Here is a 19996-nt window from a genome sequence, read left to right on the forward strand (position 1 = left end):
TGCAGATACAATTATAGCCGACAAAAAATAAATTTGGCATAACATAGAAAAATGATAATCAAGTTGATTTAACACGCATGTAAAGATAGGTCTTTGATTCATTCTGTGCTAGTATTAGGGGTGTGAGTAATTTGGTGAAAAATTGAATACCGAACCAAACCAAATCGAATAAGTAATTTGGTTTGACTATATTTTAAATTTGGTTTGGTTTGGATTGAATTTTAATTATAATTCGGTGTTCGATTTGGACTCGGTTTAGGGTCCAACAAAACCGAAAAATCGAAAAAACTGAAATGTTAAAGGCATGTTATATCTTCAATTTGATTTGTTTGAATTTTTGTCCCTTATTTTTAGATATTTGTTAAAAGTTTTTTACTTATTCAAATTAAAAACCCTAAAGTTATTAATATCTATTTAGAAGCTTTAGAAAGAATAAGTTTGAAACAATACATGCAAAATATATAAATTGGTGCGATTCGATCTATTCGGTTCAATTTGGATTGGTATTTTAAATTTCAATTCGGTTCAATTTGGATTTAGACTGAAAACATCAAAACCAAATTTTATTCAATTTGATTTGAATTTGTATGGAATTCAAACCAAAACCAAACTTTCACCAGTGTACTAAATCCCTCCTTATACTCGACCAAGGAGTTCAAAATCCATGACCGTTCAATCAAATTAGCTTATAAATATTTTGTACATGATATTTAGAAGGGAGAATTTAGTGATTATGGTTAAGTCCCAATTGTGTAAGATGATGATTAATACAATCAGGATGATCATCAAGAATTGCTCGCTCCGCTTGGATCCAACGGCCATCCTTACTCCTCACCATTCCTCTATTAGCATCTTGTCTCCAAAAAGGAGGGATTTGATAATGATCCTTCAAGAAATCACATGCTTTATTCACTAATGCTATGTCTCTTCCAATTGTTAAGTGAAACCTTTTCCCTTTTCCATGATACCTACATTACAAATTTACAATAAATTGAATTATATATATTGAGTAAAATTCAATAAATAAAAATTAATAGATTTGAGTCTGCGTTACAATCTCTCATTCTCAATCTCTAACTTTAATCCTCATTAGAAATAAAAATTTACAATTTTGCCTCCATAAGAAATAGAAAAACTTGTAAATTTTTATAAATAAGGATATTACAGTCTTTTCCAACCAAAATTTGATTCCCATCCTCTAATACTCTCCCCTAAGTATTAAAACTTTAGGAGTACATGGCAGAAAATCTCATTCCCAATCTCTAACTTTGATCCCAATCCCATTTATTAAACATAAAATTTTATAAATTTAGGAATTAAATTTTTATTTCCATCCCATAATACCACATACCAAACACCTCCTGAGAATAAATACAAACACAATTGTGTGATTAAATTAACATTTTTAGTTTTTATATAAAGGTTTGCAAAAAATACTATGAAATAAAAGCAAATTCAACAACTTTAAGATAAGGATCTGTTTGATATTAGTGCATTTTTTATGTTTCTTGGTTTTTGAATTTTTAAAGTCATATAGGATAGGATATATATCCTATATTAAATAAAAAATATTATGAGAACTTGATAATTTTGAAAACTAATTAAAAGGTGAAAGCTTTTTTTTTTTTTTTTTCTTTTTTCTATTATTGGTTTGTAGTTTTCATAAAAAAACTAAGAACTAGAATTAAAATCGATCATAAAAGAGCCTTAAAAATTAGTAGTAATTAAACATTTATTATATTTTGGGTCCTGAAAATTAAATCTCTATTACAATGATACGATGAAAAAAACCATCATTCACTTGCTTAACAAGATAGACGAGATATCTCTAAATGTGGTGAACATCAAATCTCTATTCAGAAGTTGTTTGATCTTTGACTATTTGATCAGACTAATATCACCATTCTAATTTGTTTATTAGACTTTAATTAAACAAAACCGTGCTTTTTTTCTTTATTTAGGTTTAGACCAACAAGGAATTAGTGTCGTATGTCTAACTAGTTGAGTGATCAAGCAAGATTAATTCAAGATGATTTTTGACAACTAATGAATGTACTAATCACACAATTATTTTATTGATTATACATATACACCTAATAAAATTTTATTAATGTAAGAAGACTATACCAATGTCTTATATGTCAAATTTTTTTATTCACTTTATCACCTTACCGTCTATTCATGTATGACAAACTAATTGAGATGATGAAATCGACGTTTTCATACTTTATATTGAACAATTAATTATAAATTATCAACTTATGTATAAAAAATTAAAAAGTCTATATCGATTTACATATTAATTCTTATAGCTATAATAAAGAATATAACTCAGAAGAATGGTCAAATTAGTAAGTAGTTTTAAAATCACAAATTTTTATATGAGACGGTTTTATTAAGAGACGTGTTTGATATATGAATTAGTATATGGGATTAGAAAAAGAAAAGAAATTTGAAATAATAAAGTGTACTAACCCATCAAGAAGATGCAAAAGAGCCTCCAAATTGTGTGAACAAGTTGGGTCATTGGTGTCTTTAAGAAATGGGGAATTTTTGTGATCCAAAGCAAGCTCCACCCCTACATGATAATAACTCCAAGGTAATCCTTTGGCTATTTTCATCCACTCCATTGGGGAGTGTTCATTAAACACTAACCCTGGTGCCTTAGGCACCATATCGTGCACATTTACTAATCGCAGAACTTTCACCCCTAACTCGTCTAACCTCTCCTTAAACCTTTCATTCCCAACTCGTGGGCCTGAGAATGAGAACACACATATAGGTCTGGCTTGGTTGTTCGGGCCTATGTTAAGGCCTGTCTCAGCTATATCGTAAGCACTTAATATTGCTAGGGCACTACCCAAGCTATGGCCCGTTACAGTTACACTAATTTCCTCATTGTGGTACAATTCACAAAGACGTTTGACCTCTGATAGAATTTGCTCTCGAGCTGAGAACTTGCAATACCGACAATTCTTATCCTTATCGGTATAAAGATCTAAAAACCCGGCTTCAGCTTTAACATTTCGGTCCGGACATGGGATCTGCTCGTCCGAGACGGACCTTAGGAAGTCCATTAGATCATGGATCCATTCAAGTCGGGTCACGGTTCCCCTCCATGAAATAATGATGTCCCTACGGCCCAATTTTTTGGACGTCTCATCATTAGATATAGCCACATAACCAATCCAATTAGCATTTTTTGACCAAACCTTAGGCCACCTGGAGTTCCTAAAAAAGTTGGGCAAGTTAATATTGGACGTGGCATACAAATAACGAGTCACTTCATAGCCATGACCCTCCATTTCTAAGCCCTTAAAGAACATTTCCCTGGGGTATTTACAACTCCCACAATACTTTGAAAAAGGATCAAAGTCAAACCCATCATAACAAGCTTGGGCCATTTCCCCATATCGGATCAACTCGGCCCGAAGAAGTTTATCCATCGGGTCAAGTAGCCCAACCCAATCATTCTCTCCAAGAATCTCCCTCCAATGATCCACTAACTCTTTCTCAATACCTTCCTTCTCGATTCCATTTTCTCTCCAAGGCTCAATAGTATTAGAAGTCAATGCATCATTTTCTCTTGATAAAACTTGTATTGAAGTTGGCTTATTTTTTAGAATTCGAACTTGTGACCTTTCTGTCAGATATTTTTGCATAGAAATATCCTTAAGAAAAGAATTTTGAGACAAAAATGAATTTTTATGATTTTTAGTGAAGGGAAGAAGTTGAACTTTTGAGAGAGAAAAAGCCATTTTAGAGATCTCTAAGGAATGGTATGGTATGGAGCAAGTAAGATGATATTATTAGTGGTCTTATTATATGTAGGGAGTACAATAAAAAAACATAAGAGATTTAAAATATAAAAAAAAAACTAAGTGAGTGATGGTCCATTTTTGTTGTAGGTGTTTTTTCAGACGAGATGCTACTATTTATTTTTGTACAGGATTAATTTTTTGGAGATCATCTGAGTGCTCACATCTCTTTACCTTGTTTTGAAGGAAGTACTTGTATGATTTGTCTTCTATCTTTATTTTTTGGACTTTAATTTAAGCGAGATATTAGGTTGATGATGATAGAAAGTTCATTTGGTTTGAATTGCAAAAATAAATAATTAGAAGTATGGGGATAGACTTTCTAGAGTTATATTTTCTTTATTTGCATAATCCGATTTGTTTTGATCATAATTGATATGGACAGTGTATACAATAATAATGCGTAAGAACCAAAGATGTGCACATGATTCATGCATGTGGGACCTCACACAAAACAATACAAAGTTTTTATTGATTTGTAATTGAAGTATGTATTACAATTTGAAATGATTAAATAATAATAATAATAATAATAATAATAATAATAATAATAATAATAATAATAATAATGATATTTTGGATAAATTTATTATAAATTCATAATTTGAAAATTAAATGTGACAAAAACATTTTTGTTGGTTTGAATATATACAAAAAAGATGAAAAACATATAATAGTATAAAATTATAAATAAGTATTAAACTTTAAAGAGTTAATAAAAGGGACGGACATTGAAAATTATCTGCATAAGAAAGGTGAAGGGTTCCTAAATGAGTTGCTCTTGTGAGAGACTGTCTCTCAAATACAACCTCAAAATAAGAAGCTTATATTTTTATTTTCTTTTTAATTTGTGTTGATTGGACTATTTAGCTCATCCATCTAATTTATTTCTCGAAGAGATCGTCTCTTACAACAATTTGTATTCCTAAATAAAAGTACAGATGAATTAAAGGAATAGAATACATGTTGAGAATCACTGGAATAGATTTTAGTAATTGTAGAATAACTTTCAAATTTAAATTGAATAAAGAATAAGAAAAAATTTTTTAAGTTGATTTGTTTCAACTATTATTGTTTTGTTATGTTGTGTTGGTGTTGGTGTTCGTAGCTTTGTGGGAAAGAGGGATTAATATTTTAGGCAAGCCACGTTGTAATTATAAATATTTTGCATGAGTTGGATTGGATACTTGGCTAGCTAGATGACAAACCACCATCATTTATTTAGTCTCTCTTTCCTTGATCCTACAATATTATAATAGAGATTTTGGGAATATATTATGAAAAAAAAAATCTCAAATATAATATTTTGTTTTCAATTTTTTAATAGAGTGGAGAAATTAAAATAGTACAATTAGGGTGTAATTTAAGGGAACAAGGGTAGTTTGGAGGGATAACTGTCTACTACCTATCAGGGCCTAAATATTGTATCAATTACGAGTTGATTTAGTGGTAAAAAGCTTTTCTAGTTTAAAATTAGATTTTGACTTTCGCCCCCTACACAAAAATTAAGCCTCTTTGAGCTTGTTCGATGCAACTGGTTGTTTGTATGGCCAAAAGTTATAGTTGTTAGATGTTTAAGTGTCTAATTAAGTGTATAAATTAAAAGTATTTGGTAAAAATAGTTATTATGATAACTGTTAAAGTATAATTTGTTGAGAAAAATATAGAAATTAAAATGTTAAATCGCAACTTTTAATTTTGACATGCTACAAGTTGAAACGTTTTGAAACCAGCTACATGTTCAATTAAACACTATTTAAACTGCTATTTTATCAAACAATGATATTTTTAAGTCTCACTTAAAAAAAGATGAAACGTAGACAATCAATCAAAAAGAATCACATAAAAATCTGTAAAAAGAACTATATTTACCATTAAAAAAATGAAGAAAAACTATTTAACACCTATAAATTTAATATGTTCAAAACCAACAAATACAAAATCGATCAAATAAAAACAAAAGTACTACATTACAAAAAAAATAACAATTTAAAAAATAGGAAAAATTGTCGAGAATAATCCAACCTTTGTCTGATTTCCCTACAATAATCTCAAATATTGATTAACAATGAATAATCCATCTATTGTACTTGTTTCTAGTGGCATCCATGCAGGTTAAAGAACCGGGTACATCAGGTCATTTGTTGACGTTACGTTGCATTCTTCTTCCCTTTTAAATCTTCTTCTTCACGTCATATTTACTCCATTCACTAGTGGAAAAAACCTCAAATGCTGCGGTTTTTTGGCCACCATATACTGCGGTTTTGATCCCAAGCATTAGTGATAGCAGCAGATGTCTTATTTTAAATACTGCGGTTTAAAATCGCAGCACAAAAATACATTATATGCTGCGGTTCCCCTAGAACCGCAACATATAATGATTATTTTTTTTTTTGGTTTTTTTTCGTTTTATTAATAATCCAATGCATATTCATTTTTAATGTACACAATTGCAATCAGTAAATAATCACCATAAATTCGTCACTAATATACACTCGATCCTTGTAATAAACAAATAATATATATATATATATATATATATATATATATATATATATATATATATATATATATATATATATATATATATATATATATATATATATATATATATATATATATATATATATATATATATATATATATATATATATATATATATATATATATATATATATATATATATATATATATATATATATATATATATATATATATATATATACACAATGGCAAAAGTATATGTATATTAAAATCTAACAATCATTTAATTATAAATATACATATACAAAAGTCCAAAATCTAAACTAATTACACTACCAAACACATAAATTAGAAAGATACACGGCCACCGTTTCTTTCAATTCCCACATTTTCCCCTCTGTCAAAGTACATGTTTCCCTTGGAGTGTCGTATAAAACCTAAATATTATATGAAATAATTAAAAAAGTTTATATAATACATATACATTAGATTTTACCAATATCAAATATATGATATTATAATTTAAGAACGTAACATATACATACTGCATCAATATTTTCGACTCCAACGTTTTTCACGGCTTGTAAGAGATCGTCCATATATTTGAGAGTAAAGTAGCCAAAATCAACTCCATTATCTTGTCGAAAGCACTAAGAGAAAATAGATGTTAGTGCCAAAAAAGCTTTAAGAACCATAAAAACGTAACTTAGCACATAATTTCAAGCATATGACTATTGTTTTCGATACTAACCATTTCAACACAATAATATGTACCAAATAATGTTGTGTGCCAAGTTTCGTGCCAAACCAACCAAGTTTGAACCACTTTATGCAAGAAAGTGACAAAAAAGCTTAAAAAACCTTAAAATAGCAACATAGCACGTAATATCAAGCATATGACTATTGTTTTCGATTCTAACCATTTCAACACAATAATATATATCAAATAATGTTGTATGCCAAATTTTGTGCCAAACAAACTAAGTTTGAACCATTTTATGCGAGAAAGTGCCAAAAACGCTTAAAAACCTTAAAAAAGCAACTTAGCACGTAATTTCAAGCATATGACTATTTTTTTCGATTCTAACCATTTAAACACAATAATATATACCAAACAGTGTTGTGTGCCAAGTTTCAAGCCAAATAAACCAAGTTTGAACCACTTTATGCGAGAAAGTGCCAAAAACGCCTAAAAAACCTTCAAAAAGCAACTAAGTACGTAATTTCAAACATATGACTAATATGTATCAAATAGTGTTGTGTGCCAAGTTTCGTGCCAAGCAAACCAAGTTTAAACCACTTTATGCGAGAAAGTGCCAAAAACACTTAAAAAATCTTTAAAAAGCAACTTAACACGTAATTTCAACCATATGACTGTTGTTTTCAATTCTAACCATTTCAATACAATAATATGTACCAAATAGTATTGTGCCAAGTTTCGTGCCAAACAAACCAAGTTTGAACCACTTTATGCGAGAAAGTGCTAAAAAAGCTTAAAAAACCTTTAAAAAGCAACTTAGCGCGTAACATCAAGCATATGATTATTTTTTTCGATTTTAACCATTTCAACACAATAATATATATACCAAATAATGTTGTATGCCAAATTTCGTGCAAAACAAACTAAGTTTGAACCACTTTATGCGAAAAAGTGCCAAAAACGCTTTAAAAAGCAACTTAGCACGTAATTTCAAGCATATGACTGTTGTTTTCGATTCTAACCATTTCAACACAACAATATATACCAAATATTGTTGTGTGTCAAGTTTTGTGCCAAACAAACCAAGTTTGAACCACTTTATGCGAGAAAGTGCCAAAAACGCTTAAAAAACCTTAAAAAAGCAACTTAGCATGTAATTTCAAGCATATGACTATTGTTTTTGATTCTAACCATTTCAACCACAATAATATATACCAAATAGTGTTGTATGCCAAATTTTGTGCCAAACAAACCAAGTTTGAACCATTTTATGCAAGAAAGTGCCAAAAACGCTTAAAAACCTTAAAAAAGCAACTTAGCACGTAATTTCAAGCATATGAATATTGTTTTCGATTCTAACCATTTAAACACAGAAATATATACAAAATAGTGTTGTGTGTCAAATTTCAAGCCAAATAAACCAAGTTTGAACCACTTTATGCAAGAAAGTGCCAAAAACGCTTAAAAAAACCTTTAAAAAGCAACTTAACACGTAATTTCAAGCATATGAATATTGTTTTCGATTCTAACCATTTAAATACAGCAATATATACAAAATAGTGTTGTGTGTCAAATTTCAAGCCAAATAAACCAACTTTGAACCACTTTATGCAAGAAAGTGCCAAAAACGCTTAAAAAAACCTTAAAAAAGCAACTTAGCACGTAATTTCAAACATATGGCTATTTTTTTCGATTCTAACTATTTCAACACAATAATATGCACCAAATAGTGTTGTGTGCCAAGTTTCGTGCCAAACAAACCAAGTTTAAACTATTTTATGCGAGAAAGTGCCAAAAACACTTAAAAAACCTTTAAAAAGCAACTTAGCACGTAATTTCAAGTATATGACTATTGTTTTCGATTCTAACCATTTCAACACAATAATATATACCAAATAGTGCTGTGTGCCAAGTTTCATGCAAAACAAAATAAATACGTATAAATCAATATATATATATATAATATATATATATATATATATATATATATATATATATATATATATATATATATATATATATATATATATATATATATATATATATATATATATATATATATATATATATACATACATATATATATATATATATACATATATATATATATATATACATATATATATATATATACATATATATACATATATATACATATATATATATACATATATATATATATATATACATATATATATATATATATACATATATATATATATATACATATATATATATATATATACATATATATATATATATATATATATATATATATATATATATATATATATATATATATATATATATATATATATATATACATATATATATATATACATATATATATATATATACATATATATATATATATATATACATATATATATATATATACATATATATATATATATATATATATATATATATATATATATACATATATATATATATATATATATATAATATATATATATATGCACACACACACTTAACCCTAATTAATCCGGCCAAATTTACCCTATTTAATGTTTATGTTATTTAAACTACATACATAAGTAAATTAGTGTGATTATTCATACATTAGTATACTACATAAATAATTAAACTACATACATATACATAAGTAAACTAGGTACATAATTAATTAACAAACTAACATATATATTAAGTAAACGAAATATACATATATCAAAATAATTAACAAGCTAATTATAATATCAAATATATAAACACATAAAAATATCAAACAAAATTAAAATGAAAATTGTACCTTGAATTTTCGTGGGTTTTTAGTTGTGTAATCTATACAATGAAAAAAAAATCAAAATTAGTATAAAAAACCTAACTCTAAAATACAATGAAGCTTGAACAACTAAAAATAAGCTTTAAAAAATTACGCATTGAAGAAGAACAAGAACTAAGCCCAAATTTCGTGGGTTTGAGAACTTGAAGACAACAATGGGAGATTTTTCGTGGGTTGAACAAGAACAAAGAAGAACGAAGAAGATGATGAAGAATGATGAAGAACGATAAAGAAGAACAAGAAGCATAGGGTTTTTCGTGGGTTTAGGAGAATACAACACCTAAGCTAATGCGTATTCACGAAGACTATAGAGACGCGTTTTTTTTTAAAAAAAAAACACACCTTATATGTTGCAAATCTCAAAAAACCGCAGCATATAAGGTATTTTTTATTTTTTTCAAACAAAAATTACGTTATATACTGTGGTTTTCAAGGAATCCCATCATATAATGTAATTTTTTTCCCTCGTTTTTTCCACTAGTAATTAAAATCAGAAAAATCCGCATTCTTTCTTTCCTTCCTCTTCTTCTTCTTCTACATTAAAACCATTCTTATTCCACTCCAATATAAAAAAAGAATATAGTATTAAAAAAACAAATCAAAAAATAAAAATGAAAAAAGAAAAAACAAAATTAACATCCATATCCTTCACCCCTGCCACCCTCCATTAAAATCACTAGTGTTGTTTGTTTTACATATAAATCGTTAAAATGTTTGCGGCTTGGTTGAAGTATTAATTTATCTTTTGGGAACCTCAAAATCGTTAAAATCTTTCAAATTGTTAAAATCAACAAAATAAACGATACCTTGAAGCTTCAAAATATCACTTTAAGAGACATTAATTTTTAATTTATTTGAGAACCTCAAAATGTAATTTGGACTTTTTGGACTTTTGGCGTTTATTTCAATGAGGTTGTAATTTTTCCTTTGTTTTTGATGATTAAGATTAGATTTTTGTTTTAATATCAGTTCTGATGAATATTGGCTGTGGAAGGGGATGATGATCTATTTTTATTTTTCTTAAAATTATTAATTTATCTTTATTTTTTAATACTTTTTAAAAATATTTTAATTCTCCTTTTTTTAGTTGAGGAAAAATGACCTGTTTAATGGGTAACTGGTCACTTTGGTGCACTCCTAGCAAACGCCCCTTAAAATTGAAATTATTCATGGTTAATTAATATTTGGGATTATTATAGAGAAATCACACAAACGTTGGATTATTCTGGACAATTTTTCTTATAAAATATAAATAAATAAATTTAAATGAATAAAGAACTAGTCATAGAAAAAGTAAATGCCAAAACAAATAGAAGTACTATTTACTAATCAATTTTAATAATTAGGCTCTACGTTATCCTCTTTTTGATTGATAAGCATACTACATACATTTATAATTCTATAATTACTAAATAAGGTAAAAGTTATTATTAAAAGCACTTTGATTTAGTGGTTAGATGCATAACTTAATTACATAAAGTCTCTAATTCAAACTCTTAAATTGAAATTTCGTCTTATTTCTTCATGAGCCATTGACACAGGTCGTTTTTGCCCTGCTACAAAGCATGTCTTTGTTTACATTAAATCATGGAAAAACTTGCATTTCTGTTATCGGATGACCACTTTCTATACAAAGATAAAATAGCAATTATATTCCATTGTTGCAAGTTTAAAGAGACGGGTAGGTTCAATTCATAATATACTACTATCAATCAATTACCAAGTAAAATGACAACAAATTTTGGGCGTTGATAATTGGTTGTTAGTTAATTTAATTGACTCATTTGACTAACAATTAGTATTAATTTTTTATGAATTATTAAGTCAGTTGTTGATTAAGGAAATATTTGATAAAATCTAAAATAATACTCGTACGATGCATATAGCATAATTATAACAAATTTTTTTAACACATTTAAAAAAGATAAAAGAAAATAATAACTGATGGACTAATACAAGCCCGAAATCAGAGAATAATATAGGAAACATTACCTAGAATAATAACATTTCATGATTTTCCTACCATATTTCCACCTATTCATTAACCATGAATAATCTTAACTTTAGAGGGTATTTGCCTAGAGTAGTAACCCGATGACATGCTATAGTAAATTGAAAATTAATTTAAAATTAGAGACAAATTTTGAAAATTTACATAAAAAATTCAGATTAATAAAAATAAGCATACATTTTTTTAACATTTTCTTCGACATTTTATTTAAATTTCTCTTTTTTTAAAAAAATAAAAGTTGTTATAACAAGTCATCTGGTTAGCGGGTTTAATCTAGAAAAATACTCTTTAAAGTTGCGATTATACATGATTAATTAATAGGCGAAATTATTATAGAAATATCACAAAAAAATTAAATGATTCTAAGTAATTTTTCCAGAAAACTTCAAAATATAACTATTTTAACATTTAAAGTGTCGGTTTTGCGTACTAAATATTATGTTACAAATTAAATAATAAAAAATAAGACTTACCAAAATACGAAAATGATTATTTTAGTTAATTTAATTCGATTATTTAGTTGCATCTAAATATTTGTAAATGGAGGATTTGTGAAGATATATATATTTGACTACTTGTAATTTGTTACTGATCTCCAACAATTTCTGTTGCGATGCTATTGATGCATAAGGGTAACATCTCCAACAATTAACTTGGGATTCATCAATGGCAGTCTCATCTTTTCCGACCACCTTAAGAACTCACACCCTCTTTCCTTCTTCGCCAGGTTTCCCTATTTCTTCTTCATCTTCTGTTTCTATCTCTCCTTCGATTTTTATTTTTGTTTGTGCTTCAATTTTTTCGCTATTTGTGTAATCTTTTTACGATTAATTTATAATTTTATCTGCTTGTAAATTGTATATATCGTTCTTCCACATTAGTTTCTGGTTTTTCAAGTATGTTTGGTTGTTTGTTATATTGCGATCAAAACTGGCGGTGGATTTTGAAATTTGATTTTGTTAAGATTTTGGAGCTTCTCCGTATTTTAATTTGGAGTTAATTGAATGAAAAGATGAATACTTTGGTAAATTTTGATGGGCTTTTATTTATTGGAGTTGTACAGCATTGTTGTCGTTGTTGTAGTTTTAGGATGTGAATTGTGATCAGTCTACATTAGGGCTTATAGGGTGGGTCACCGTAACATAATTCCCTAATTTCCCGCAAATCACGAATTACAAATCAAAAGAAGCTATGCATGGTTGGTTTTGGGATACTTCTGGGGCCTTTTTCGAGCGAATCAATGATTTCAAAAAGGGAATTAGCGGGCGAGTTATGTTATACTTATGTGGGTTACTGTTTGCTGATGGTTTGATACTGGAGTAGTCATTTTTTGAACGGTTTTCTTGACACTTGGCAGTTTGCATTGATAAAACATTTGTAATTGGTACATAAAGCTTAGGTCTAAAGTTGGTTTGATTAAGCAGGGTGAAGGTGAGATTTTTGCTTCTAATCTAATCCTTTTTGGCGCGGGGGGTTAATTTGGGGGATGTTATTTGAGACATCAGAATAGTTTTAACTAGGGTAGTTTTGTCAATGGTGTAGGAGTTTTTGAGATCTTCTGATGGTGTTTTCGCCAAAGACTGGTAATTGAAGGCTGGATTATGAGTTGGCTTATCTTAATGATCTTGAAAGATAAATAATGTTTTTTCATGTGAAAGGTGGTGCGGGAGGTATAGTGAGGTTATTGGCGATGTTAGAATTTGGAGTTGCCTTAATAAGCTCATGTGTTGCTGATACTGAATGAATGATGCTCGTTGCCTTAATAAGGTGGTGATACATGACTCATTTCTTTATCTAGCCACTCAGATTAGTGTGAGAGAACTAAGACGGATGGCTAAATGCTTATTATTCATCAGTATTATAGGCAGCTTTAAATTGTTTATCATTGATCATAAGACCAAGCTGTCATTGCAGTATAATCCAAACAACTTTTATAGAATGCCATATAAAGGTAGTTACGTGATTCAGTGGTGTGTCTGGACATGTGACCGAGAGAGTTGAAGACTTGAAGCTTGTTATTTTGGCTCAAGTGCTCCATTGTTTACAAGTAATTGACATACAAGGACATGGCTTTCACTAGTTTGATAACTTGGTTGCTTAAGTTATATTAAGTGACTTATAGGGAGTTCTTTGTTCTTTAACTACAAAAAAAGTCAGCTAGCACTTTTAAATTTTAATAATTGCCTAATAGGTCGAAAATTAAGTGGTTTGATTTTTGTAATTACTTATTAGCTCCCAAAAATGATATGTTTACTTTGAAGTGATAATTTTGCTCGAACACTCGTCCAAAAGGCTTCTCATGATACGTTGCAAATAGCATTCTGGTTTCTAGGTGAATATCTGTCATTCAAGGCATCTTTTTTTTGAAACTTTTATCTACGGCATCTTGACTAGACTAAAAGGGTAAAACTCCTCATCGACACGATGTTGGGTAAATTATGTTTCTTCAACATACAAATTTAATGAGCTGATCGGTCAAATGTCTTATTCGTCCTTAAAGCTTCCACTCTCTCCAATCTATGTGTAGCTAAATACCTCTTATGTATTTTGGGGGTTAGGTTTTGCTTGTGGTTTACTATAGCTGGTGACAATCTACTGCTAATATTTTCAATTGACATTAATTTTGTTGGTATTTTCAAATTGTGTTTAATGTTTGATTTCCCTTTCAGATATTTATAAGGGAGTAGGGATTTATTCATGGCATCAAGCTTCCGTGTATGAAGCATTGACGGGTAAAAGAACGCTTTCCTTGCTTCATGTTGTCAAGTCTAACTTACAAAATAAAGGGACTTTAAAGGTGCAATCCTTAAATTGGTCACATTTTTCTTCTTTTTAGTAATATGTAGGAGGACAAATGATGGAGTAGGGAATTTTTTAATTCAAGGCTGCTTCTCACCTGTTTCAGGTATCATGTAACCGCAAGGATGAAGCTGCTATATTGGAAGTGAGGTATAGCCAATGTGTATAATAGTATGTCTTCAATAGGTAGTGTAATCAGAGTGAGACTTTTAGCTAAAGAACTCTTGATATCTAAGAAATAAAAATGTGTGAAATAACTTGAACTGCTGTTAAACATTTGCATCTTTATATTGGTCGCTTAAATATGTTTCCAAACATGAATGGTAACTTATTATTCTCGCCCTTTCAAGCAATTTTTGGGTCTTTGGATTTAATACTAGATATGGATCTACGATGTTTAATTTCTTTAGATGCATATTTACTACATTTACTAAGGGGGTGTTTGACAATTGATTGTTGGCTTGTTGGCTTTTTGAGATGGCTTGTTTGACCGGTTGAAAATGGTAGATGTTTTTTTGGCTTTAAAACTAGCTGAAAAAGCCAGCTGTTTATATAGATGTTTGGTATATTTAGGTATTGGCTGATGGCTATACATTAGAGAAAAAATGGGTCAATAACTTAAAAGCAAACCAAAAGGCTAACTGGAGTAGCTTTTTTATTTTGGCTTAAAACCCATTTACCAAACATTTTTTTTGGCTGTTTGACCAACCAACAAGCCAAACAACCAAAAGCAAAAAGCCAACAAAAAAGCTAAGCAAAAAAGCTAAGCAAAAAGCCATGACCAAATACCTGCTAAGGCTATAAAAGTTTTGATCCTTTTTTTTTTTTTTTGACTTGTTGGACATGTTAAATTTTAAGGTCTATGGATGAGATTTATGAATCTCTGGCGCACCGTCTTCTTCCTACTGCTGCTGTGACATCAAATCCTAACTTAAAGTAAGCTTCATTCTCATGGTTTTTTTAGTTGAAGTATAACTTTGTTATCATTCTAGTCATTGTGCAAGTCTTCGGGTGCCATTGGCAGAGTGTTGGCAGATGTCCTATTAGTTTGAGTTATTGCTATAAATTGACTTGGTGAGATGAAAATCTAGGAAAAAAACGATGACTAAAATTGCATTATGAACTGGAATCACAGAAAATAAAGATAGTTTGCTTTCCCAAGCTTTACACAGGCTGCGACTTTCTCAAAACTAAAAAAGATGACTAAAAGGTGATGTACAATGCAGATATATTGTTGGCTTGGCTGGTCCACCTGGTGCCGGGAAAAGTACAGTGGCCAGCGAAGTGGTCAAACGCATAAACAAGAAGTGGCCCCAAAAAGCACCCAGTATGGACGAACTAGTAGGATCACCCGATGTTGCTATTGTTCTTCCCATGGATGGATTCCATCTTTATCGTAATCAGCTAGATGCAATGGAGGTTTGTCTTTTCCGAGCTCTTAATTTTGTTTTGCCGAACCTTTTGTTTCATTTCTCAAATTTCTAAATATTTGTTTATTGTATTTTTTATCATCCGCCTTAGGACCCAGAAGAGGCTCATGCAAGAAGGGGAGGTTGGTTTCTTTAATCGGATATGGCTAATTTTTGTATTTGTAATGTTGACATATTGATGGGCTCTCCTCTTTCCCACCTCAGCTCCATGGACATTTGACCCGGAAAGATTACTTAATTGTCTCCAAACTTTGAGGACTCGGGTATATTCTTGTAATCTCAATGTACTATTGTATTTTTTGATGTCAATACAATATTACTCAAAATATACATGTATGTGATTTAAGATTTTAAAAAACGTCATAATACAAATGAACTTCTTCATATGTGTGGAATTTGACAATAATGTATATTATAGATTATTGGACATTAATCTGTTTGAATTACATTTTTATTGTGTCGGCACTGTTTCTGATTCACAGTCAATGTAACAGGGATCGGTTTGTGCACCATCCTTTGACCATGGTGTAGGGGATCCTATCGAAGATGACATATTTGTCTCCGTTCAGTGAGTGTGCGCTTTTTTATATTGTTTCTCGACATTCTTCTGTCTATTACTGGTGGTACCTGTTCAGAACCATCGCCCGGGGGGAATCTTAGATATTCATTCCCACTTTACTAGCTTTGCTAATTAAAATAGGGGATGGCTTCCATTATTTCCTTTTCCGTTCGGCCACCAAAATGTGGGCTACAAGTTTAGATGGCCTTTTGGCATCTGTTCTTCGCATCCTGCCTAATCGGCCTTTGAGCAGTTGTTTAGTTACACCTGATAGGAATATTTGTCATTTTCATCTCGACTTCTATAATTTTGTTTGGTTAGAGTTCAGTTTTTGTTCTGATGGCTGATGGGTATAAGTGTATAGCAGTTGATAAGATTTGTGTAAATTTCTTGTCTGCAGGCACAAAATTGTGATTGTAGAAGGAAATTACTTGCTCCTTGATGAAGGGGTTTGGAGCGATATATCTAACATGTTTGACGAAAAATGGTAAATCTGTTTGTTTTATGATGCTTTGCTTTTAGTTGTTATCTTAACTGAAAAAAATCGATGAAAATAGCATCTTCTTCTAGTCATAGTTCCCGATTTCCCATTAGATCATTCTAAATATACTGAAAATATATGCAATAATGAAAGGTCACAAACCACAATTGCCTTTATCGAGCTACAAGAAACATACTATCATATAAGTACACACTATCGTATTAAAAAATCAGGACGTTTTCTGAAGGGTGTTGTTCTTGTTAGACCCACAAAGGATCCATATGAAAAAAAAGGGTCGAGTAAAGTGATATGTTACATATTTGCATGGTTCCATTCATCTGTTTAAAGAATATAATGATATAAGAAGAAAATCATGTTGGTTGATGTTTTTTGGTATAAAATTCTTTGCTAAACCGCATCTTACCCGAGTTTGACGATTTCAAGTGATAGAAACCTTTATTAATGTGAAGGTTCATTGATGTTGATCTCGATACATCTATGCAACGGGTTCTGAAGCGGCATATCTCAAGTATGTATTCTTCTTTACAAATGCTCTAAAGGTTAGATTAGAAGTTCATCAACACTGATTTTGTTAATTGGTCTATGGTATTCCGCAGCAAGGAAGCCACCAGATGTAGCGAAATGGCGGGTAAGTCCTATGAATCGTCATGTTGCTTTTTTACCTCTTTGCTTATTAGTGTTATATTCATCTCGGAGATTGAGAATAGTGACCTAATATAGAACGCTATTGAGAATCATGTGTTGACCTAGTGGCTGAAAGCTTCTCTTCCCCTCTTGTTATAAGAGCTCGGTTCTTACCATCTACACAAAGATCCCCTCTCTCTTTTGTCTGTACGGGATTCACCTCAGTAGAGCACTATTATGTCTCGCCGAGTATGTGATCCTACAAATCAACCAAAAACTTCATCCTATAATAATGATCATGTTCTCTAATTACCTTGCGTTTACGCATTTATATATGTATCTCGAGTATACCCTAAAATCAACCGAAGTTAACTTATTTACACATATTCTTCTGCTTTTGACATTTAATCCCTGATTACTGTATTCAACCCAATATTTGTGCTGCAGATCGAGTACAACGATCGACCCAACGCAGAAATGATTATGAACTCAAAGAAGAATGCAGATTTGATCATCAAGTCGATTGAAATCTCATAAATCCCATTGACTTCATACTAATAAAATAAATAGAAAGATGAGAGAAAATACTGGGAAGTGATGCTGAAATAAGCTCCTTGATTTATTTTCTTTGAACTTTATCCATGGCTTTCGGGCTGAGCAAATTCGGATATTTGAAATTTATCTAATATCTGAATTAGATTTTTCAAATCAGATATCTTAAAAGTCGAATAGGATAATAAATAAAATATTGGATTTTTGGATAATCTTATAATTTCAGTTCGTCCTAATAATTTTAGTTTTCGCTCTTAATTCCTTGGGTCTCTCCAAGAACCTTCATTATATCATCTTTGTGGGGAATATTTCCATTTAATTTTAGGAAAATTATAGAAAATAAATCAATTTTCTACTCACCCATTGCGAATAATCTCAGTTTTAGATTATTTTCTAATAATTTAATCTTTGTTATGTTTTTTCTCCGAGCATATCCAGTGATCTAAATCATTATGACTCTACCTTCTGAACCACCACAATCCCACCCTTTCCTAGCCAAAAGTGTATGCTGGGAGCAAATTCATATTAAAGATAAGATTATTAAAAATAATCAATAAGAAAGATTATACACAACGAATAAGTGAAAGATTAGATTATTTTAAAAATATTTTCCTTAATTTTTATATAACAAACATGTTTGCAATTTATTGTTTCCATAAATAATAATGTGGAAACGTGAGCTGTAGTATGAGTGATCCAAGGTAGATGGTCAACACAACTTCTCGAGTGATTCACTGAACACAGTCCCCTGAACCGAGACAAAAGCTTTAAATCAACCCTACATACACTTTATCACTAATTTGCTCCCTTTTAATGGTGATTATGCATACCATTAATCTTGAGCCTTGTCCCATAACCTTTATCAATTTATGTAGAAGTCTTGTATAAATTTTATTTATAATATTTTAATATATATTAATAAATAATTTGATATTAATCAAGGCGATAAATAATCATAATGTAACACCCCGATATTTTCCCGATATATTAAATGATTTACTAGTAATATTATTATTTTTATTATTATTATTCTTTTTAGAAAAATATATTTCTTTTTATTATTTATTTTGTTAGTAGATTAAATCATGAGACTTCAACTTTTAAGGCAATTAAAATCATTTTAAGTCCAAACCTTTTTCCTAATCTATCTTTAATTTCAAAAAAAAAATAAAAATAAAAGTGGGAATGTGTATGGGTTTGGCCGGCCACATGAAGGATTTGGGGAAGATTGTAACTTCCATTTTGGCAATTGAATGGTTAAGGAAATTATCACAATTAAATCCCATAATTCCTTAATTAATTCCTTACCTTACATCCTTTCATTTCAAAATCATTTGCAAGTAAAGAAAACACTCCCAAATGCTCTAATCCTCACGCCTAATCACCCCTTTGGTTCATCAATTTTGGTGTTTTGTCCTTGTGCAATTGTGAGTAATTCTTAACCTAGTTTTATTTTTAAGTTTTAATTTAAATTTCTATGATTTTTATGTGTGTTATTTTATAGTTTATAATTTGTTCATGATTTAAAATTCATGTGTGGAAGTATGATGTTTTTCTATCTAAATTAATGTATGGTTTTTAGGGTTTTAGATATGTTTACATGTGTGTGAAGAATTGTTTGATGAATGATTGAAAATATATATATATATATATATATATATATATATATATATATATATATATATATATATATATATATATATATATATAT

At 29.7% G+C, this 19996-nt stretch overlaps 2 protein-coding genes across 2 annotated transcripts; one reads left to right on the forward strand and one right to left on the reverse strand.

The window, feature by feature from the left end:
- Positions 1 to 452: 452 nt before the first annotated feature.
- Positions 453 to 3820, reverse strand: LOC130800262 (phospholipase A1-Igamma2, chloroplastic-like). Its single transcript, XM_057663720.1, has 2 exons — positions 2476 to 3820; positions 453 to 968 (listed from the first exon to the last, which is right to left on the reverse strand). The coding sequence occupies exons 1-2, from the start codon at positions 3756 to 3758 to the stop codon at positions 725 to 727; spliced, it is 1527 nt and encodes a 508-aa protein (XP_057519703.1). The 5' UTR covers positions 3759 to 3820; the 3' UTR covers positions 453 to 724.
- An 8514-nt stretch (positions 3821 to 12334) lies between these two features.
- On the forward strand, positions 12335 to 18543 carry LOC130800264 (putative uridine kinase C227.14). Its single transcript, XM_057663722.1, has 12 exons — positions 12335 to 12546; positions 14489 to 14616; positions 14725 to 14768; positions 15477 to 15554; positions 15845 to 16037; positions 16140 to 16170; positions 16253 to 16311; positions 16543 to 16616; positions 17008 to 17094; positions 17559 to 17617; positions 17706 to 17737; positions 18181 to 18543. Exons 1-12 carry the CDS (start codon positions 12486 to 12488, stop codon positions 18268 to 18270), a joined length of 936 nt encoding a protein of 311 aa, XP_057519705.1. The 5' UTR covers positions 12335 to 12485; the 3' UTR covers positions 18271 to 18543.
- Positions 18544 to 19996: the final 1453 nt, after the last annotated feature.

The sequence above is a fragment of the Amaranthus tricolor genome, chromosome 14 (genome assembly GCF_026212465.1).
Source record: "Amaranthus tricolor cultivar Red isolate AtriRed21 chromosome 14, ASM2621246v1, whole genome shotgun sequence".
In the NCBI taxonomy this organism is placed as follows: domain Eukaryota; kingdom Viridiplantae; phylum Streptophyta; class Magnoliopsida; order Caryophyllales; family Amaranthaceae; genus Amaranthus; species Amaranthus tricolor.

Bases quoted from the DNA above. Each gene is read 5' to 3' on its own strand.
- LOC130800264 (XM_057663722.1), top strand. From the start codon at position 12,486: ATGGCAGTCTCATCTTTTCCGACCACCTTAAGAACTCACACCCTCTTT. The intron at 14,617-14,724 runs GTGCAATCCTTA...CACCTGTTTCAG, and splicing joins AAAATAAAGGGACTTTAAAG to GTATCATGTAACCGCAAGGA. The intron at 17,618-17,705 runs GTATGTATTCTT...GGTATTCCGCAG, and splicing joins TCTGAAGCGGCATATCTCAA to CAAGGAAGCCACCAGATGTA.
- LOC130800262 (XM_057663720.1), bottom strand. From the start codon at position 3,758: ATGGCTTTTTCTCTCTCAAAAGTTCAACTTCTTCCCTTCACTAAAAAT. The intron at 969-2,475 runs GTTAGTACACTT...TTTGTAATGTAG, and splicing joins CTTTTGCATCTTCTTGATGG to GTATCATGGAAAAGGGAAAA.